The sequence below is a fragment of the Oncorhynchus clarkii genome, unplaced genomic scaffold, assembly GCF_045791955.1.
Source record: "Oncorhynchus clarkii lewisi isolate Uvic-CL-2024 unplaced genomic scaffold, UVic_Ocla_1.0 unplaced_contig_9910_pilon_pilon, whole genome shotgun sequence".
Taxonomy (NCBI): Eukaryota; Metazoa; Chordata; class Actinopteri; order Salmoniformes; family Salmonidae; genus Oncorhynchus; species Oncorhynchus clarkii.
Genome location: NW_027258028.1, coordinates 85,001 through 107,500, shown reverse-complemented (window position 1 = coordinate 107,500; position 22,500 = coordinate 85,001). Strand labels below are relative to the sequence as shown.

Genomic DNA, 22,500 nt, shown 5'->3' with positions numbered 1-22,500 from the left:
ACACACACACACACACACACTACACTACACACAGCACCACACACACACACAGCACCCACACACACACACGTCTAAGTATTATCAGATTAGTGAGACAACACATACTAGCTGTTAATTTGCTTTTCTCTCTCGTGTGTGTGTGTGTGTGTGTGTGTGTGTGTGTGTGTAGTTTCTAGCAGACCTGGAGTGTAACCCTCTGCTCCGAGACAGTGTGGAGAGTCAGAGGCTTTTAATGGAAGGTAGGACACACAGGCCTTGTCCTAAATCTGTCTTCCCTACTGCTGAAGGTAGGACACACAGGCCTTGTCCTAAATCTGTCTTCCCTACTGCTGAAGGTACTGACAGGCCTTGTCCTAAATCTGTCTTCCCTACTGCTGAAGGTACTGACAGGCCTTGTCCTAAATCTGTCTTCCCTACTGCTGAAGGTAGGTCATACTGACAGGCCCTGTCCTAAATCTGTCTTCCCTACTGCTGAAGGTAGGACACACAGTCCTTGTCCTAAATCTGTCTTCCCTACTGCTGAAGGTACTGACAGGCCTTGTCCTAAATCTGTCTTCCCTACTGCTGAAGGTAGGTCATACTGACAGGCCTTGTCCTAAATCTGTCTTCCCTACTGCTGAAAGTAGGTCATACTGACAGGCCCTGTCCTAAATCTGTCTTCCCTACTGCTGAAGGTAGGACACACAGGCCTTGTCCTAAATCTGTCTTCCCTACTGCTGAAGGTACTGCCAGGCCTTGTCCCAAATCTGTCTTCCCTACTGAGATGCAGTACATCTCAACACCTCCAGGGGGCAGTACATCTCAACACCTCCAGGGGGCAGTACATCTCAACACCTCCAGGGGGCAGTACATCTCAACACCTCTAGGGGGCAGTACATCTCAACACCTCTAGGGGGCAGTACATCTCAACACCTCCAGGGGGCAGTACATCTCAACACCTCCAGGGGGCAGTACATCTCAACACCTCCAGGGGGCAGTACATCTCAACACCTCTAGGGGGCAGTACATCTCAACACCTCCAGGGGGCAGTACATCTCAACACCTCCAGGGGGCAGTACATCTCAACACCCCCAGGGGGCAGTACATCTCAACACCTCCAGGGGGCAGTACATCTCAACACCTCCAGGGGGCAGTACATCTCAACACCTCCAGGGGGCAGTACATCTCAACACCTCCAGGGGGCAGTACATCTCAACACCTCCAGGGGGCAGTACATCTCAACACCCCCAGGGGCAGTACATCTCAACACCCCCAGGGGGCAGTACATCTCAACACCTCCAGGGGGCAGTACATCTCAACACCTCCAGGGGGCAGTACATCTCAACACCTCCAGGGGGCAGTACATCTCAACACCTCCAGGGGGCAGTACATCTCAACACCTCCAGGGGGCAGTACATCTCAACACCTCCAGGGGGCAGTACATCTCAACACCTCCAGGGGGCAGTACATCTCAACACCTCCAGGGGGCAGTACATCTCAACACCTCCAGGGGGCAGTACATCTCAACACCTCCAGGGGGCAGTACATCTCAACACCTCCAGGGGGCAGTACATCTCAACACCTCCAGGGGGCAGTACGTCTCAACACCTCCAGGGGGCAGTACGTCTCAACACCTCCAGGGGGCAGTACATCTCAACACCTCCAGGGGGCAGTACATCTCAACACCTCCAGGGGGCAGTACATCTCAACACCTCCAGGGGGCAGTACATCTCAACACCTCCAGGGGGCAGTGCATCTCAACACCTCCAGGGGGCAGTACATCTCAACACCCCCAGGGGGCAGTACATCTCAACACCCCCAGGGGGCAGTACATCTCAACACCTCCAGGGGGCAGTACATCTCAACACCTCCAGGGGGCAGTACATCTCAACACCTCCAGGGGGCAGTACATCTCAACACCCCCAGGGGGCAGTACATCTCAACACCTCCAGGGGGCAGTACATCTCAACACCTCCACCTCCAGGGGGCAGTACATCTCAACACCTCCAGGGGGCAGTACATCTCAACACCTCTAGGGGGCAGTACATCTCAACACCTCCAGGGGGCAGTACATCTCAACACCTCCAGGGGGCAGTACATCTCAACACCTCCAGGGGGCAGTACATCTCAACACCTCCAGGGGGCAGTACATCTCAACACCTCCAGGGGGCAGTACATCTCAACACCCCCAGGGGGCAGTACATCTCAACACCCCCAGGGGGCAGTACATCTCAACACCTCCAGGGGGCAGTACATCTCAACACCTCCAGGGGGCAGTACATCTCAACACCTCCAGGGGGCAGTACATCTCAACACCTCCAGGGGGCAGTACATCTCAACACCTCCAGGGGGCAGTACATCTCAACACCTCCAGGGGGCAGTACATCTCAACACCTCCAGGGGGCAGTACATCTCAACACCTCCAGGGGGCAGTACATCTCAACACCTCCAGGGGGCAGTACATCTCAACACCTCAGGGGGGCAGTACATCTCAACACCTCCAGGGGGCAGTACATCTCAACACCTCCAGGGGGCAGTACATCTCAACACCTCCAGGGGGCAGTACATCTCAACACCTCCAGGGGGCAGTACATCAACACCTCCAGGGGGCAGTACATCAACACCTCCAGGGGGCAGTACATCTCAACACCTCCAGGGGGCAGTACATCTCAACACCTCCAGGGGGCAGTACATCTCAACACCTCCAGGGGGCAGTACATCTCAACACCTCCAGGGGGCAGTACATCAACACCTCCAGGGGGCAGTACATCAACACCTCCAGGGGGCAGTACATCAACACCTCCAGGGGGCAGTACATCAACACCTCCAGGGGGCAGTACATCAACACCTCCAGGGGGCAGTACATCAACACCTCCAGGGGGCAGTACATCAACACCTCCAGGGGGCAGTACATCAACACCTCTAGGGTTATGCACCCTTTTAGTTTGTTGTGGTGTACGTTGATATTTATAAATTGACTGGCTGGTTGACTGACTGACTGACTGGCTGGTTGACTGACTGATTGACTGGCTGGTTGACTGACTGATTGACTGGCTGTCTGACTGACTGACTGGCTGGTTGACTGACTGACTGACTGGCTGGTTGACTGACTGACTGATTGACTGGCTGTCTGACTGACTGACTGGCTGGTTGACTGACTGACTGACTGGCTATCTGACTGATTGACTGGCTGGCTGTCTGGGTGACTGGCTGGCTGTCTGATTGGCTAGCTGACTGACTGATTGACTGACTTGATTGATTGACTGGCTGGCTGGCTGGTTGACTGACTAGCTGACTGATTGACTGAGTAGTTGACTGGCTGGCTGATTGACTGACTAGCTCGCTGACTGATTGAGTGACTGGTTGACTGGCTGGCTGACTGACTGATATGTTGGAACGACGTCAAACACCTGGAAATCATGTGTGTGGAAAGCCTTCCACAGGGATGCTGGTCCATGTTGAATCTACAAGGTGTTGAAAGCCTTCCACAGGGATGCTGGTCCATGTTGACTCTACAAGGTGTTGAAAGCGTTCCACAGGGATGCTGGTCCATGTTGACTCTACAAGGTGTTGAAAGCCTTCCACAGGGATGCTGGTCCATGTTGACTCTACAAGGTGTCCAAAGCGTTCCACAGGGATGCTGGTCCATGTTGACTCTACAAGGTGTTGAAAGCGTTCCACAGGGATGCTGGTCCATGTTGACTCTACAAGGTGTTGAAAGCGTTCCACAGGGATGCTGGTCCATGTTGACTCTACAAGGTGTTGAAAGCGTTCCACAGGGATGCTGGCCCATGTTGACTCTACAAGGTGTTGAAAGCCTTCCACAGGGATGCTGGTCCATGTTGACTCTACAAGGTGTTGAAAGCGTTCCACAGGGATGCTGGTCCATGTTGACTCTACAAGGTGTTGAAAGCCTTCCACAGGGATGCTGGTCCATGTTGACTCTACAAGGTGTTGAAAGCCTTCCACAGGGATGCTGGTCCATGTTGACTCTACAAGGTGTTGAAAGCCTTCCACAGGGATGCTGGTCCATGTTGACTCTACAAGGTGTTGAAAGCCTTCCACAGGGATGTTTGTCCATGTTGACTCTACAAGGTGTTGAAAGCGTTCCACAGGGATGCTGGTCCATGTTGACTCTACAAGGTGTTGAAAGCGTTCCACAGGGATGCTGACCCATGTTGACTCCAACGCTTCCCACAAGTTGTGTCAAGTTGGCTGGATGTCCTTTGGGTGGTGGACCATTCTTGATACACATGGGAAACTGTTGAGCGTGAAAAACCCAGCAGCGTTGCAGTTCTTGACACACTCAAACCGGTGCTCCTGGCACCTCCTACCTCCTACCGGTGCTCCTGGCACCTCCTACCTCCTACCGGTGCTCCTGGCACCTCCTACCTCAAACCGGTGCTCCTGGCACCTCCTACCTCAAACCGGTGCTCCTGGCACCTCCTACCGGTGCTCCTGGCACCTCCTAACTCCTACCAGTGCTCCTGGCACCTCCTACCTCAAACCAGTGCCAAACCGGTGCTCCTGGCACATCCTACCTCCTACCGGTGCTCCTGGCACCTCCTACCTCAAACCGGTGCTCCTGGCACCTCCTACCAAACCCCCGTTCAAAGGCACTTAAATCTGTTGATGTCATACAAATAAAGGTGTTCATGTATTGATGAATGTATTGATGAATGTAATTAATGTATTGATGAATGTATTGATGAATGTAATTAATGTATTGATGAATGTATTGATGAATGTATTGATGAATGTATTGATGAATGTAATTAATGTATTGATGAATGTATTGATGAATGTATTGATGAATGTAATTAATGTATTGATGAATGTATTGATGAATGTATTGATTAATGTAATTAATGTATTGATGAATGTATTGATGAATGTAATTAATGTATTGATGAATGTATTGATGAATGTATTGATGAATGTAATTAATGAATGTATTGATGAATGTATTGATGAATGTATTGATGAATGTATTGATGAATGTAATTAATGAATGTATTGATGAATGTATTGATGAATGTAATTAATGTATTGATGAATGTATTGATGAATGTAATTAATGTATTGATGAATGTATTGATGAATGTATTGATGAATGTAATTAATGTATTGATGAATGTATTGATGAATGTAATTAATGTATTGATTAATGTAATGATGAATGTAATTAATGTATTGATGAATGTAATTAATGTATTGATGAATGTATTGATGAATGTATTGATGAATGTAATTAATGTATTAATTAATGTATTGATGAATGTATTGATGAATGTAATTAATGTATTGATGAATGTATTGATGAATGTAATTAATGTATTGATGAATGTATTGATGCATGTAATGAATGTAATAATGAATGTAATAATGAATGTATTGATGAATGTATTGATGAATGTATTAATGAATGTATTGATGAATGTATTGATGAATGTAATTAATGTATAGATTGACGTATAGAATAATGTATAGATGAGTGTATTGACCTGTGGAGTGATGAATGTATTGATTGTATTGTTCAGGTATGAAGTACCATCTCCTGCCTCATCGGCGCCCCCTGCTGCAGAGCCCCAGAACCAGACCTCGTAAAGCTACTGTAGGAGCCATGTTCGCTGTTGGGGGTATGGACGCTACCAAAGGTTAGCCTCTGATGTTCACTGTAATGGGTACGGACGCTACCAAAGGTTAGCCTCTGATGTTCACTGTAATGGGTATGGACGCTACCAAAGGTTAGCCTCTGATGTTCACTGTAATGGGTATGGACGCTACCAAAGGTTAGCCTCTGATGTTCACTATAATGGGTATGGACGCTACCAAAGGTTATCCTCTGATGTTCACTATAATGGGTATGGACGCTACCAAAGGTTATCCTCTGATGTTCACTATAATGGGTATGGACGCTACCAAAGGGTAGCCTCTGATGTTCACTATAATGGGTATGGACGCTACCAAAGGGTAGCCTCTGATGTTCACTATAATGGGTATGGACGCTACCAAAGGTTAGCCTCTGATGTTCACTGTAATGGGTATGGACGCTACCAAAGGTTAGCCTCTGATGTTCACTGTAATGGGTACAGACGCTACCAAAGGTTAGCCTCTGATGTTAACTGTAATGGGTACGGACGCTACCAAAGGTTAGCCTCTGATGTTCTCTGTGTGTGTGTGTGTGTGTGTGTGTGTGTGTGTGTGTGTGTGTGTGTGTGTGTGTGTGTGTGTATCAGGAGCCACCAGTATAGAGCAGTACTGCCTGCGTCGGGATGCGTGGAGCCAGGTAAACAAATCCACCTTATATTATATTATATATTATTATTATTATTATTATTATTAAACCTTATTTATATTAAATGATATATTATTATATATTTATATTTTATTATATATATTCAACACATTTCCCCCCCAACAAATCAACCTTATATTATATATTATTATTATTAAACCTTATATTTATATTATATTATTATATATTTAAACCGTATTATATATTATTATATATTTAAACTGTATTATATATTATTATATATTTAAACCGTATTATATATTATTATATATTTAAACCTTATATTTAAACCTTAAATGTATATTATATATTATTATATATTTAAACCTTATATTATATATTTAAACCTTATATTTATATTATATATTATTATATATTTAAACCTTATATTTATATTATATATTATATATTTAAACCTTATATTTATATTATATATTATTATATATTTAAACCTTATATTTATATTATATATTATTATATATTTAAACCTTATATAATATAAATATATTATTATATATTTAAACCTTATATTTATATTATATATTATTATATATTTAAACCTTATATTTATATTATATATTATTATATATTTAAACCTTATATAATATAAATATATTATTATATATTTAAACCTTATATTTATATTATATATTATTATATATTTAAACCTTATATTTATATTATATATTATTATATATTTAAACCTTATATAATATAAATATATTATTATATATTTAAACCTTATATTTATATTATATATTATTATATATTTAAACCTTATATTTATATTATATATTATTATATATTTAAACCTTATATAATATAAATATATTATTATATATTTAAACCTTATATTTATATTATATATTATTATATATTTAAACCTTATATAATATAAATATATTATTATATATTTAAACCTTATATTTATATTATATATTATTATATATTTAAACCTTATATTTATATTATATATTATTATATATTTAAACCTTATATAATATAAATATATTATTATATATTTAAACCTTATATTTATATTATATATTATTATATATTTAAACCTTATATTTATATTATATATTATTATATATTTAAACCTTATATAATATAAATATATTATTATATATTTAAACCTTATATTTATATTATATATTATTATATATTTAAACCTTATATTTATATTATATATTATTATATATTTAAACCTTATATAATATAAATATATTATTATATATTTAAACCTTATATTTATATTATATATTATTATATATTTAAACCTTATATTTATATTATATATTATTATATATTTAAACCTTATATAATATAAATATATTATTATATATTTAAACCTTATATTTATATTATATATTATTATATATTTAAACCTTATATTTATATTATATATTATTATATATTTAAACCTTATTTTATATATTATTATATATTTAAACCTTATATTTATATTATATATTAGTATATATTTAAACCTTATATTATATTAAACACATTTCCCCCCAACAAATGAAACCTTATATTATATTATATATTATTATATATTTAAACCTTATATATTATTATATATAAAATGAAAGTCCAGTTGTTTTAACCAAAACTAGAAGGTGAGATTAAAGACCCAAAGCTTTCCAGGTGGCGGTGTTGAGCGGGCGCAGACTCCAGTTCGGGGTGTGTGTGTTGGATCGACGTCTCTACGTGGTCGGGGGTCGGGACGGACTGAAGACCCTCAACACCGTGGAGTGTTACGACCCGGACGGTGGCAGCTGGAGCGTCATGACGCCCATGTCCACACACAGACACGGGCTGGGTGAGGACAGAGAATACGGGTTGTCTGGTACATACTGTAATATCTATAGGTGTTAATATATGCTGTAATATCTATAGGTGATACTGTAATATCTATAGGTGATACTGTAATATCTATAGGTGTTAATATATACTGTAATATCTATAGGTGTTAATATATACTGTAATATCTATAGGTGTTAATACATACTGTAATATCTATAGGTGTTAATACATACTGTAATATCTATAGGTGTTAATATATACTGTAATATCTATAGGTGTTAATATCTATAGGTGTTAATATATACTGTAATATCTATAGGTGTTAATATCTATAGGTGTTAATATATGCTGTAATATCTATAGGTGTTAATATATGCTGTAATATCTATAGGTGTTAATACATACTGTAATATCTATAGGTGTTAATATATGCTGTAATATCTATAGGTGTTAATACATACTGTAATATCTATAGGTGTTAATATATACTGTGATATCTATAGGTGTTAATATATACTGTAATATCTATACGTGTTAATATATACTGTGATATCTATAGGTGTTAATATATACTGTAATATCTATATGTGTTAATATATACTGTGATATCTATAGGTGTTAATATATACTGTAATATCTATAGGTGTTAATACATACTGTAATATCTATAGGTGTTAATACATACTGTAATATCTATAGGTGATACTGTAATATCTATAGGTGATACTGTAATATCTATAGGTGTTAATATATACTGTGATATCTATAGGTGTTAATATATACTGTAATATCTATAGGTGTTAATATATACTGTGATATCTATAGGTGTTAATATATACTGTAATATCTATATGTGTTAATATATACTGTGATATCTATAGGTGTTAATATATACTGTAATATCTATAGGTGTTAATACATACTGTAATATCTATAGGTGTTAATATATACTGTAATATCTATAGGTGTTAATACATACTGTAATATCTATAGGTGTTAATATATACTGTAATATCTATAGGTGTTAATATATACTGTAATATCTATAGGTGTTAATATATACTGTAATATCTATATACTGTAATATCTATAGGTGTTAATATATACTGTAATATCTATAGTGTTAATATATATACTGTAATATCTATAGGTGTTAATATATACTGTAATATCTATATACTGTAATATCTATAGGTGTTAATATATACTGTAATATATATATAGGTGTTAATACATACTGTAATATCTATAGGTGTTAATATATACTGTAATATCTATAGGTGTGACAGTACTTGAGGGTCCAATGTATGCAGTAGGAGGGCATGATGGGTGGAGCTACCTCAGCACTGTAGAGAGGTGAGTCAGACCCTGTTCATGTGACTTTACAGGTCAGGTCATCTCTCTCTGTGTCTCTCTCTGTGTCTCTCTCTGTGTCTCTCTCTCTGTCTCTCTCTCTGTCGCTCTTTCTCTCTCTGTCACTCTCTCTGTCTCTCTCTCTCTCTGTCTCTCTCTCTCTCTCTCTCTGTGTCTCTCTCTGTGTCTCTCTCTCTGTCTCTCTCTCTGTCGCTCTCTCGCTCTCTGTCACTCTCTCTGTCTCTCTCTCTCTCTGTCTCTCTCTCTCTCTCTCTCTGTGTCTCTCTCTGTGTCTCTCTCTGTGTCTCTCTCTCTGTGTCTCTCTGTGTCTCTCTCTGTGTCTCTCTCTCTGTCGCTCTCTCTCTCTCTGTCACTCTCTCTGTCTCTCTCTCTCTCTGTCTCTCTCTCTCTCTCTCTCTGTGTCTCTCTCTGTGTCTCTCTCTCTGTCTCTCTCTCTGTCGCTCTCTCTCTCTCTGTCACTCTCTCTGTCTCTCTCTCTGTCTCTCTCCCTCCCTCTCTCTCTCTCTCTGTCTCTCTCTCTCTCTGTCTCTCTCTCTGTGTTTCTCTCGCTATACACTGTGTGTGTGTGTGTGTGTGTGTGTGTGTTCCAGGTGGGATCCTCAGGCTCGTCAGTGGAGCTTCATCGCCAGCATGGCAACACCTCGATCTACTGTAGGAGTAGCTGTACTCAGCGGAAAGTAGGTACACACACACACACACACACCGTACTGGGGAGAGGGAGGGAAGGTAGGTTTCATACAGTATATATGAGGGCCTTAGAGCAGGTCATTCTATATGTCTACTGTTAGTATTCACTGGTGATGCTGTAGGAACAGGCTTTCTGTTAGTATTCACTGGTGATGCTGTAGGAACAGGCTTTCTGTTAGTATTCACTGGTGATGCTGTAGGAACAGGCTTTCTGTTAGTATTCACTGGTGATGCTGTAGGAACAGGCTTTCTGTTAGTATTCACTGGTGATGCTGTAGGAACAGGCTTTCTGTTAGTATTCACTGGTGATGCTGTAGGAACAGGCTTTCTGTTAGTATTCACTGGTGATGCTGTAGGAACAGGCTTTCTGTTAGTATTCACTGGTGATGCTGTAGGAACAGGCTTTCTGTTAGTATTCACTGGTGATGCTGTAGGAACAGGCTTTCTGTTAGTATTCACTGGTGATGCTGTAGGAACAGGCTTTCTGTTAGTATTCACTGGTGATGCTGTAGGAACAGGCTTTCTGTTAGTATTCACTAGTGATGCTGTAGGAACAGGCTTTCTGTTAGTATTCACTGGTGATGCTGTAGGAACAGGCTTTCTGTTAGTATTCACTGGTGATGCTGCAGGAACAGGCTTTCTGTTAGTATTCACTGGTGATGCTGTAGGAACAGGCTTTCTGTTAGTATTCACTGGTGATGCTGTAGGAACAGGCTTTCTGTTAGTATTCACTGGTGATGCTGCAGGAACAGGCTTTCTGTTAGTATTCACTGGTGATGCTGTAGGAACAGGCTTTCTGTTAGTATTCACTGGTGATGCTGTAGGAACAGGCTTTCTGTTAGTATTCACTGGTGATGCTGCGGGAACAGGCTTTCTGTTAGTATTCACTGGTGATGCTGCAGGAACAGGCTTTCTGTTAGTATTCACTGGTGATGCTGTAGGAACAGGCTTTCTGTTAGTATTCACTGGTGATGCTGTAGGAACAGGCTTTCTGTTAGTATTCACTGGTGATGCTGCAGGAACAGGCTTTCTGTTAGTATTCACTGGTGATGCTGTAGGAACAGGCTTTCTGTTAGTATTCACTGGTGATGCTGCAGGAACAGGCTTTCTGTTAGTATTCACTGGTGATGCTGTAGGAACAGGCTTTCTGTTAGTATTCACTGGTGATGCTGTAGGAACAGGCTTTCTGTTAGTATTCACTGGTGATGCTGTAGGAACAGGCTTTCTGTTAGTATTCACTGGTGATGCTGGTGATGCTGTAGGAACAGGCTTTCTGTTAGTATTCACTGGTGATGCTGTAGGAACAGGCTTTCTGTTAGTATTCACTGGTGATGCTGGTGATGCTGTAGGAACAGGCTTTCTGTTAGTATTCACTGGTGATGCTGGTGATGCTGTAGGAACAGGCTTTCTGTTAGTATTCACTGGTGATGCTGGTGATGCTGTAGGAACAGGCTTTCTGTTAGTATTCACTGGTGATGCTGGTGATGCTGTAGGAACAGGCTTTCTGTTAGTATTCACTGGTGATGCTGGTGATGCTGTAGGAACAGGCTTTCTGTTAGTATTCACTGGTGATGCTGTAGGAACAGGCTTTCTGTTAGTATTCACTGGTGATGCTGCAGGAACAGGCTTTCTGTTAGTATTCACTGGTGATGCTGCAGGAACAGGCTTTCTGTTAGTATTCACTGGTGATGCTGCAGGAACAGGCTTTCTGTTAGTATTCACTGGTGATGCTGTAGGAACAGGCTTTCTGTTAGTATTCACTGGTGATGCTGTAGGAACAGGCTTTCTGTTAGTATTCACTGGTGATGCTGTAGGAACAGGCTTTCTGTTAGTATTCACTGGTGATGCTGTAGGAACAGGCTTTCTGTTAGTATTCACTGGTGATGCTGGTGATGCTGTAGGAACAGGCTTTCTGTTAGTATTCACTGGTGATGCTGGTGATGCTGTAGGAACAGGCTTTCTGTTAGTATTCACTGGTGATGCTGGTGATGCTGTAGGAACAGGCTTTCTGTTAGTATTCACTGGTGATGCTGGTGATGCTGTAGGAACAGGCTTTCTGTTAGTATTCACTGGTGATGCTGGTGATGCTGTAGGAACAGGCTTTCTGTTAGTATTCACTGGTGATGCTGTAGGAACAGGCTTTCTGTTAGTATTCACTGGTGATGCTGCAGGAACAGGCTTTCTGTTAGTATTCACTGGTGATGCTGCAGGAACAGGCTTTCTGTTAGTATTCACTGGTGATGCTGCAGGAACAGGCTTTCTGTTAGTATTCACTGGTGATGCTGTAGGAACAGGCTTTCTGTTAGTATTCACTGGTGATGCTGTAGGAACAGGCTTTCTGTTAGTATTCACTGGTGATGCTGTAGGAACAGGCTTTCTGTTAGTATTCACTGGTGATGCTGTAGGAACAGGCTTTCTGTTAGTATTCACTGGTGATGCTGTAGGAACAGGCTTTCTGTTAGTATTCACTGGTGATGCTGTAGGAACAGGCTTTCTGTTAGTATTCACTGGTGATGCTGCAGGAACAGGCTTTCTGTTAGTATTCACTGGTGATGCTGCAGGAACAGGCTTTCTGTTAGTATTCACTGGTGATGCTGCAGGAACAGGCTTTCTGTTAGTATTCACTGGTGATGCTGTAGGAACAGGCTTTCTGTTAGTATTCACTGGTGATGCTGCAGGAACAGGCTTTCTGTTAGTATTCACTGGTGATGCTGTAGGAACAGGCTTTCTGTTAGTATTCACTGGTGATGCTGTAGGAACAGGCTTTCTGTTAGTATTCACTGGTGATGCTGTAGGAACAGGCTTTCTGTTAGTATTCACTGGTGATGCTGTAGGAACAGGCTTTCTGTTAGTATTCACTGGTGATGCTGTAGGAACAGGCTTTCTGTTAGTATTCACTGGTGATGCTGCAGGAACAGGCTTTCTGTTAGTATTCACTGGTGATGCTGCAGGAACAGGCTTTCTGTTAGTATTCACTGGTGATGCTGCAGGAACAGGCTTTCTGTTAGTATTCACTGGTGATGCTGTAGGAACAGGCTTTCTGTTAGTATTCACTGGTGATGCTGTAGGAACAGGCTTTCTGTTAGTATTCACTGGTGATGCTGCAGGAACAGGCTTTCTGTTAGTATTCACTGGTGATGCTGTAGGAACAGGCTTTCTGTTAGTATTCACTGGTGATGCTGTAGGAACAGGCTTTCTGTTAGTATTCACTGGTGATGCTGCAGGAACAGGCTTTCTGTTAGTATTCACTGGTGATGCTGCAGGAACAGGCTTTCTGTTAGTATTCACTGGTGATGCTGTAGGAACAGGCTTTCTGTTAGTATTCACTGGTGATGCTGCAGGAACAGGCTTTCTGTTAGTATTCACTGGTGATGCTGCAGGAACAGGCTTTCTGTTAGTATTCACTGGTGATGCTGTAGGAACAGGCTTTCTGTTAGTATTCACTGGTGATGCTGTAGGAACAGGCTTTCTGTTAGTATTCACTGGTGATGCTGTAGGAACAGGCTTTCTGTTAGTATTCACTGGTGATGCTGCAGGAACAGGCTTTCTGTTAGTATTCACTGGTGATGCTGCAGGAACAGGCTTTCTGTTAGTATTCACTGGTGATGCTGTAGGAACAGGCTTTCTGTTAGTATTCACTGGTGATGCTTCAGGAACAGGCTTTCTGTTAGTATTCACTGGTGATGCTGTAGGAACAGGCTTTCTGTTAGTATTCACTGGTGATGCTGTAGGAACAGGCTTTCTGTTAGTATTCACTGGTGATGCTGTAGGAACAGGCTTTCTGTTAGTATTCACTGGTGATGCTGTAGGAACAGGCTTTCTGTTAGTATTCACTGGTGATGCTGTAGGAACAGGCTTTCTGTTAGTATTCACTGGTGATGCTGCAGGAACAGGCTTTCTGTTAGTATTCACTGGTGATGCTGTAGGAACAGGCTTTCTGTTAGGATTCACTGGTGATGCTGTAGGAACAGGCTTTCTGTTAGTATTCACTGGTGATGCTGCAGGAACAGGCTTTCTGTTAGTATTCACTGGTGATGCTGTAGGAACAGGCTTTCTGTTAGTATTCACTGGTGATGCTGCAGGAACAGGCTTTCTGTTAGTATTCACTGGTGATGCTGTAGGAACAGGCTTTCTGTTAGTATTCACTGGTGATGCTGTAGGAACAGGCTTTCTGTTAGTATTCACTGGTGATGCTGCAGGAACAGGCTTTCTGTTAGTATTCACTGGTGATGCTGTAGGAACAGGCTTTCTGTTAGTATTCACTGGTGATGCTGTAGGAACAGGCTTTCTGTTAGTATTCACTGGTGATGCTGTAGGAACAGGCTTTCTGTTAGTATTCACTGGTGATGCTGCAGGAACAGGCTTTCTGTTAGTATTCACTGGTGGTGCTGTAGGAACAGGCTTTCTGTTAGTATTCACTGGTGATGCTGTAGGAACAGGCTTTCTGTTAGTATTCACTGGTGATGCTGTAGGAACAGGCTTTCTGTTAGTATTCACTGGTGATGCTGTAGGAACAGGCTTTCTGTTAGTATTCACTGGTGATGCTGTAGGAACAGGCTTTCTGTTAGTATTCACTGGTGATGCTGCAGGAACAGGCTTTCTGTTAGTATTCACTGGTGATGCTGCAGGAACAGGCTTTCTGTTAGTATTCACTGGTGATGCTGTAGGAACAGGCTTTCTGTTAGTATTCACTGGTGATGCTGTAGGAACAGGCTTTCTGTTAGTATTCACTGGTGATGCTGTAGGAACAGGCTTTCTGTTAGTATTCACTGGTGATGCTGTAGGAACAGGCTTTCTGTTAGTATTCACTGGTGATGCTGTAGGAACAGGCTTTCTGTTAGTATTCACTGGTGATGCTGTAGGAACAGGCTTTCTGTTAGTATTCACTGGTGATGCTGTAGGAACAGGCTTTCTGTTAGTATTCACTGGTGATGCTGCAGGAACAGGCTTTCTGTTAGTATTCACTGGTGATGCTGTAGGAACAGGCTTTCTGTTAGTATTCACTGGTGATGCTGTAGGAACAGGCTTTCTGTTAGTATTCACTGGTGATGCTGTAGGAACAGGCTTTCTGTTAGTATTCACTGGTGATGCTGCAGGAACAGGCTTTCTGTTAGTATTCACTGGTGATGCTGTAGGAACAGGCTTTCTGTTAGTATTCACTGGTGATGCTGCAGGAACAGGCTTTCTGTTAGTATTCACTGGTGATGCTGTAGGAACAGGCTTTCTGTTAGTATTCACTGGTGATGCTGTAGGAACAGGCTTTCTGTTAGTATTCACTGGTGATGCTGCAGGACACTGGTGATGCTGTAGGAACAGGCTTTCTGTTAGTATTCACTGGTGATGCTGCAGGAACAGGCTTTCTGTTAGTATTCACTGGTGATGCTGTAGGAACAGGCTTTCTGTTAGTATTCACTGGTGATGCTGTAGGAACAGGCTTTCTGTTAGTATTCACTGGTGATGCTGTAGGAACAGGCTTTCTGTTAGTATTCACTGGTGATGCTGTAGGAACAGGCTTTCTGTTAGTATTCACTGGTGATGCTGTAGGAACAGGCTTTCTGTTAGTATTCACTGGTGATGCTGGTGATGGAGCTCAGGACTCGTCTGATGGAGCCTCAGGACTCGTCTGATGGAGCTCCAGGACTCGTCTGATGGAGCTCCAGGACTCGTCTGATGGAGCTCCAGGACTCGTCTGATGGAGCTCCAGGACTCGTCTGATGGAGCTCCAGGACTCGTCTGATGGAGCTCCAGGACTCGTCTGATGGAGCTCCAGGACTCGTCTGATGGAGCTCCAGGACTCGTCTGATGGAGCTCCAGGACTCGTCTGATGGAGCTCCAGGACTCGTCTGATGGAGCCTCAGGACTCGTCTGATGGAGCTCCAGGACTCGTCTGATGGAGCTCAGGACTCGTCTGATGGAGAGACTCGTCTGATGGAGCTCCAGGACTCGTCTGATGGAGCTCCAGGACTCGTCTGATGGAGCTCCAGGACTCGTCTGATGGAGCTCAGGACTCGTCTGATGGAGCTCAGGACTCGTCTGATGGAGCTCCAGGACTCGTCTGATGGAGCTCCAGGACTCTTCTGATGGAGCTCCAGGACTCGTCTGATGGAGCTCCAGGACTCGTCTGATGGAGCTCAGGACTCGTCTGATGGAGCTCCAGGACTCGTCTGATGGAGCTCCAGGACTCGTCTGATGGAGCTCCAGGACTCGTCTGATGGAGCTCCAGGACTCGTCTGATGGAGCTACAGGACTCGTCTGATGGAGCTCCAGGACTCGTCTGATGGACTGCTTCCGTACCGCCTCCCCTGTCCTCTAAACACACACATCCATCTGTCGCTAAAGGGTCTCCCAATCCATGTGTCTGTGACAGACCGAGGGAGGGGTTATTTCCCCCCCAGACCGAGAGGGGCTATTCCCCCCCCCCCCCCAGACCGAGAGGGGCTATTCCCCCCCCCCCCCAGACCGAGAGGGGCTATTCCCCCCCCCCCCAGACCGAGAGGGGCTATTCCCCCCCCCCAGACCGAGAGGGGCTATTCCCCCCCCCACCCAGACCGAGAGAGGCTATTCCCCCCCCCCAGACCGAGAGGGGCTATTCCCCCCCCCCAGACCGAGGGAGGGGTTATTTCCCCCCCAGACCGAGAGGGGCTATTCAGCCCCCCAGACCTGATCTGTCATTCTCTCTCTCTCTCACTCTCTCTCTGTCTCTCTCTCTCCCTCTCTGTCTCCCTCTCTCTCTCTGTCTCTCTCCTCTCCAGGTTGTATGCAGTAGGGGGTCGTGATGGAAGCTCCTGTCTACGCTCCGTTGAGTGTTTTGATCCCCACACCAACAGGTGTGTGTGCAACTGTGTTTAGTGGTCTTCAACAATGGGTTGTAGTGTGTACACACACACACACACACACACACAGTACCGGTCAAGTGTGGACACAGCTACTCATTCCAGGGTTCTAGAACACCTACTCATTCCAGGGTTCTAGAACACCTACTCATTCCAGGGTTCTAGAACACCTACTCATTCCAGGGTTCTAGAACACCTACTCATTCCAGAGTTCTAGAACACCTACTCATTCCAGGGTTCTAGAACACCTACTCATTCCAGGGTTCTAGAACACCTACTCATTCCAGGGTTCTAGAACACCTACTCATTCCAGGGTTCTAGAACACCTACTCATTACAGGGTTTTTCTTTATTTTTACTGTTTTCTACATTGTAGAATAATAGTGAAGACATCAACACTATGAAATAACACACATGGAATCATGTAGTAACCAACAAAGTGTTAAACAAATACAAATATATTTGAGATTCTTGAAAGTAGCCTTGATGACAGCTTTGCACTCTTGGCATATATACATATGTGTGTGTGTGTATTTATATAAATCAAAATACACTCATCAGTTATTGAGTCATATATATATATATATATATATATTTAAATGTATTTTATTTATTTATTTATATATCATCAGACAGTTTATTAGGTACACCGTCCCATTCACCATAATGTATGGCTCCTACAGACAGGCATCAAGACATTCAGTTACTGTTCCACTGGACAGTTTATTAGGTACACCGTCCCATTCACCATAATGGATGGCTCCTACAGACAGGCATCAAGACATTCAGTTACTGTTCCATCGGACAGTTTATTAGGTACACCGTCCCATTCACCATAATGGATGGCTCCTACAGACAGGCATCAAGACATTCAGTTACTGTTCCACCGGACAGTTTATTAGGTACACCGTGTCTGTTGTTTTATACTGAGAATGGTGTGACGATTTTAACAGACGGTGTCTGGGGTTTATACCCAGAATGGTGTGATGATTTTAACAGAATGGTGTGATGATTTGAACAGAATGGTGTGATGATTTTAACCTTTCTGATCTCCCCATCCCGGATCCGGGATCATGAATACAGACTCAAGCTCATTACCATAACGCAACGTTAACTATTCATGAAAATCGCAAATGAAATGAAATAAATATGCTAGCTCTCAAGCTTAGCCTTTTGTTAACAACACTGTCATCTCAGATTTTCAAAATATGCTTCTCAACCATTGCAAAACAAGCATTTGTGTAACAGTATTGATGGCTAACGTAGCATTTAGCATTAGCATTCAGCTGGCAACATTTACACAAAAAAACAGAAAAGCATTCAAATAAAATCATTTACCTTTGAAGAACTTCAGATGTTTTCAATGAGGAGACTCTCAGATAGCAAATGTTCAGTTTTTCCTGAAAGATTATTTGTTTAGGACAAATCGCTCCGTTTTCTGCGTCACGTTTAGCTATGAAAAAACCCCTGTATCCAGGACTGTGTAAATCTATCAGCAAGCTCATTAGCATAACACAACGTTAACTATTCATGAAAATCGCAAATGAAATGAAATAAATATGCCATCTCTCAAGCTTAGCCTTTTGTAAACAACACTGTCATCTCAGATTTTCAAAATATGCTTCTCAACCATAGGAAAACAATCATTTGTGTAAAAGTAGCTAGCTAGCGTTAGCATTTAGCGTTAGCATTTAGCGTTAGCATTAGCGTTAGCATCCAGCAGGCAACATTTCAACAAAAACATAAAAGCCTTCAAATAAAATCATTTACCTTTGAAGAACTTCAGATGTTTTCAATGAGGATACTCTGTTAGATAGCAGATGCTCAGTTTTTCCAAAAAGATTCTTTGTGTATTAGAAATAGCTCCGTTTTGTACATCACATTTGGCTACCAAAAAAACCCGAAAATTCAGTCCTCAAAACGCGAACTTTTTTCCAAATTAACTCCATCATATCGACTGAAAACATGGCAAACTTTGTTTAGAATCAATCCTCAAGGTGTTTTTCACATATCTCTTCGATGATATATCGTTCGTGGAAGTGTGCTTTCTCTCCTGAATCCCAGGAGAAAATGCCCGCACCTGAAGATTACGCACAAATTTAGACAAAGGACACCGGGCGGACCCCTGGAAAATGTAGTCTCTTATGGCCAATCTTCCAATGATATGCCTACAAATACGTCACAATGCTGCCGACATCTTGGGGAAACGGCAGAAGGTCTAAGCTTATTCCTGTCGCATTCACAGCCATATAAGGAGACATTAGAAAACAGAGCTTCAGAAATTCTGCTCATTTCCTGTTTAACGTATCATCTTGGTTTCGCCTGTAGAATGAGTTCTGGGGCACTTACAGACAAAATCTTTGCAGATTCTGAAACTTCAGAGTGTTTTCTTTCCAAAACTGTCATATGAATATGCATAGTCGAGCATCTTTTCGTGACAAAATATCGCGCTTAAAACGGGAACGTTTTTTATCCAAAAATGAAATAGCGCCCCTAGAGATGCAACTGGTTAACAGACGGTGTCTGGGGTTTATACTGAGAACGGTTTGACAAACGCAAACGACCACACCGGGTTCCAGTCCTATCAGCTAACAACAAGTAGAAGTGTCTCCAGTGGACACGACATCATCAACACTGGACAAATGAGGAGTTGAAAAACCTGTCTGTTGAATCCCGGTTCCTGTTGCTTGAAGCTGACGGCAGAGTCCAGATTTGGCCCCGTCCTGCCTGGTGTTGACGGAACAGGCTGGTGGCTGTGGTGGAATGGTTCCTGTTGCTTGAAGCTGACGGCAGAGTCCGGATTTGGCCCCGTCCTGCCTGGTGTCGACGGAACAGTCTGGTGGCTGTGGTGGAATGGTTCCTGTTGCTTGATGCTGATGGCAGAGTCCAGATTTGGCCCCGTCCTGCCTGGTGTCTGTGGTGGAATGGTGAGGGGAATGTTTTCCTGGCGCACGCTAATGTCCCTTGATACCAGTTAAGCAACGTGTTCATGCCCCGAATAATTCGGGCCGTTCTGGAGGCAGTTGAAGAACGTTTGACCGAGCACCTCTGAAACACTGTCGCTGACCAATGTTTTCCTGGCACACGTTAATGTCCCTTGATACCAGTTGAACAACGTTTGAACGCCACAGCACCTCTGAAACACTGTCGCTGACCGACCACCTCTGAAACACTGTCGCTGACCGACCACCTCTGAAACACTGTCGCTGACCGACCACCTCTGAAAACACTGTCGCTGACCGACCACCTCTGAGACACTGTCGCTGACCGACCACCTCTGAAACACTGTCGCTGACCGACCACCTCTGAAAACACTGTCACTGACCGACCACCTCTGAGACACTGTCGCTGACCGACCACCTCTGAAAACACTGTCGCTGACCGAGCTCGATAGAACGTCTTTGGGATGACATCAACATCCCTGTAGAACGTTTCTGACACCTTGTAGAATCCACGCCCCAAATAATTCAGGCTGTTCTGGATAGGCGTTTCCTAAAACACCGACCAGGGTGTGTATCTGTGACATGTAGAATCCACACCCCAAATAATTCAGGCTGTTCTGGATAGGTGTTTCCTAAAAAAACGACCAGGGTGTGTATCTGTGACTTGTAGAATTCACGCCCAAAATAATTCAGGCTGTTCTGGATAGGCGTTTCCTAAAAAAACGACCAGGGTGTGTATCTGTGACTTGTAGAATTCACGCCCAAAATAATTCAGGCTGTTCTGGATAGGCATTTCCTAATAAACCGACCAGGGTGTGAATCTGTGACGAGAATGAGGTTGTTGATGTGTGGCCTCCTCACCACCAGGTGGAGCTGCTGCGCTCCGATGGCGAAGCGTCGTGGCGGGGTGGGCGTGGCTACCTGGAACGGTTTCCTGTACGCTATTGGAGGACATGACGCTCCCGCCTCCAGCCTGGCATCACGACTCAGCGACTGTGTGGAGAGGTCAGTCGGTCGGGGGTCGGGGGTGTGTGTTAGGTAATTGTGCTATAAATGTTGAGTAAATATTGGCGCAGGTTTAGAGATATTCAACAGTGTGTGTGTGTGTGTGTGTGTGTGTGTGTAGGTACGACCCCCAGGCGGATGCGTGGACGGCGGTAGCCCCCATGAGCGTCAGTCGTGACGCTGTCGGTGTGTGTCTCCTTGGAGACCGTCTCTATGCGGTCGGTGGTTACGATGGAACGGTGTACCTGAACACTGTCGAGGCCTACGATCCCCAGACCAATGAGTGGACACAGGTACACACACACACACACACACACACACACACACACACACACACACACACAACCCTTCAGGTATATACACACACCCACACACACACACACACACACACACATACACACACACACACACACACACACACAACCCTTCAGGTATATACACACACCCACACACACACACACACACACACAACCCTTCAGGTATATACACACACACACACACACACACACACACATCCCTTCTGGTTGTGTTGTTATGTAAATGTCCGTATTTCTCCAAGTGTGTTAATATGTTCATGTGTCTGTTTTATGTAAGTGTGTGTGTTCTATGTTCTACCCCCTGGTTATTATCTCTCCATAGTCACTTTAATAACTCTACCCCCTGCTATTATCTATCTAAAAACTCTACCCCCTGGTTATTATCTATCCATAGCCACTTTAATAACTCTACTCCCTGGTTATTATCTCTCCATAGTCACTTTAATAACTCTAACCCCTGGTTATTATCTATCCAATATCTCTACTCTGGTTATTATCTATCCATAGTCACTTTAATAACTCTACTCCCTGGTTATTATCTATCCATCGTCACTTTAATAACTCTAACCCCTGGTTATTATCTATCCATAGTCACTTTAATAACTCTACTCCCTGGTTATTATCTATCCATAGTCACTTTAATATTGCTACTCTCTGGTTATTATCTACCCATAGCCACTTTAATAACTCTAACCCCTGGTTATTATCTATCTAATAACTCTACCCCCTGGTTATTATCTATCCATAACCACTTTAATAACTCTACCCCCTGGTTATTATCTATCCATAGTCACTTTAATAACTCTACCCCCCGGTTATTATCTATCTAATAACTCTACCCCTGGTTATTGTCTATCCATAGTCACTTTAATAACTCTACCCCCCCGGTTATTATCTATCTAATAACTCTACTCCCTGGTTATTATCTATCCATAGTCACTTTAATAACTCTACTCTCTGGTTATTATCTATCCATAGTCACTTTAATAACTCTACTCCCTGGTTATTATCTATCCATAGTCACTTTAATAACTCTACTCCCTGGCTATTATCTATCCATAGTCACTTTAATAACTCTACCCCCTGGTTATTATCTATCCATAGTCACTTTAATATCGCTACTTTCTGGTTATTATCTACCCATAGCCACTTTAATAACTCTAACCCCTGGTTATTATCTATCTAATAACTCTACCCCCTGGTTATTATCTATCCATAACCACTTTAATAACTCTACCCCCTGGTTATTATCTATCC

The 22,500-nt window shown here is 42.7% G+C and overlaps 1 protein-coding gene across 1 annotated transcript in view; it reads left to right on the top strand.

Moving 5' to 3' along the window:
- The window catches only part of LOC139394573 (kelch-like protein 5), a 43,011-nt gene that overhangs the window by 18,782 nt on the left and 1,729 nt on the right, over nucleotides 1-22,500 (top strand). The window contains exons 6-14 of the mRNA XM_071142670.1: nucleotides 170-239; nucleotides 5,520-5,636; nucleotides 6,219-6,268; nucleotides 7,928-8,102; nucleotides 9,367-9,442; nucleotides 10,051-10,137; nucleotides 16,900-16,974; nucleotides 20,789-20,926; nucleotides 21,048-21,219. Coding sequence (XP_070998771.1) covers nucleotides 170-239; nucleotides 5,520-5,636; nucleotides 6,219-6,268; nucleotides 7,928-8,102; nucleotides 9,367-9,442; nucleotides 10,051-10,137; nucleotides 16,900-16,974; nucleotides 20,789-20,926; nucleotides 21,048-21,219 — 960 coding nt within the window. The remainder of the gene's footprint in view (nucleotides 1-169; nucleotides 240-5,519; nucleotides 5,637-6,218; nucleotides 6,269-7,927; nucleotides 8,103-9,366; nucleotides 9,443-10,050; nucleotides 10,138-16,899; nucleotides 16,975-20,788; nucleotides 20,927-21,047; nucleotides 21,220-22,500) is intronic.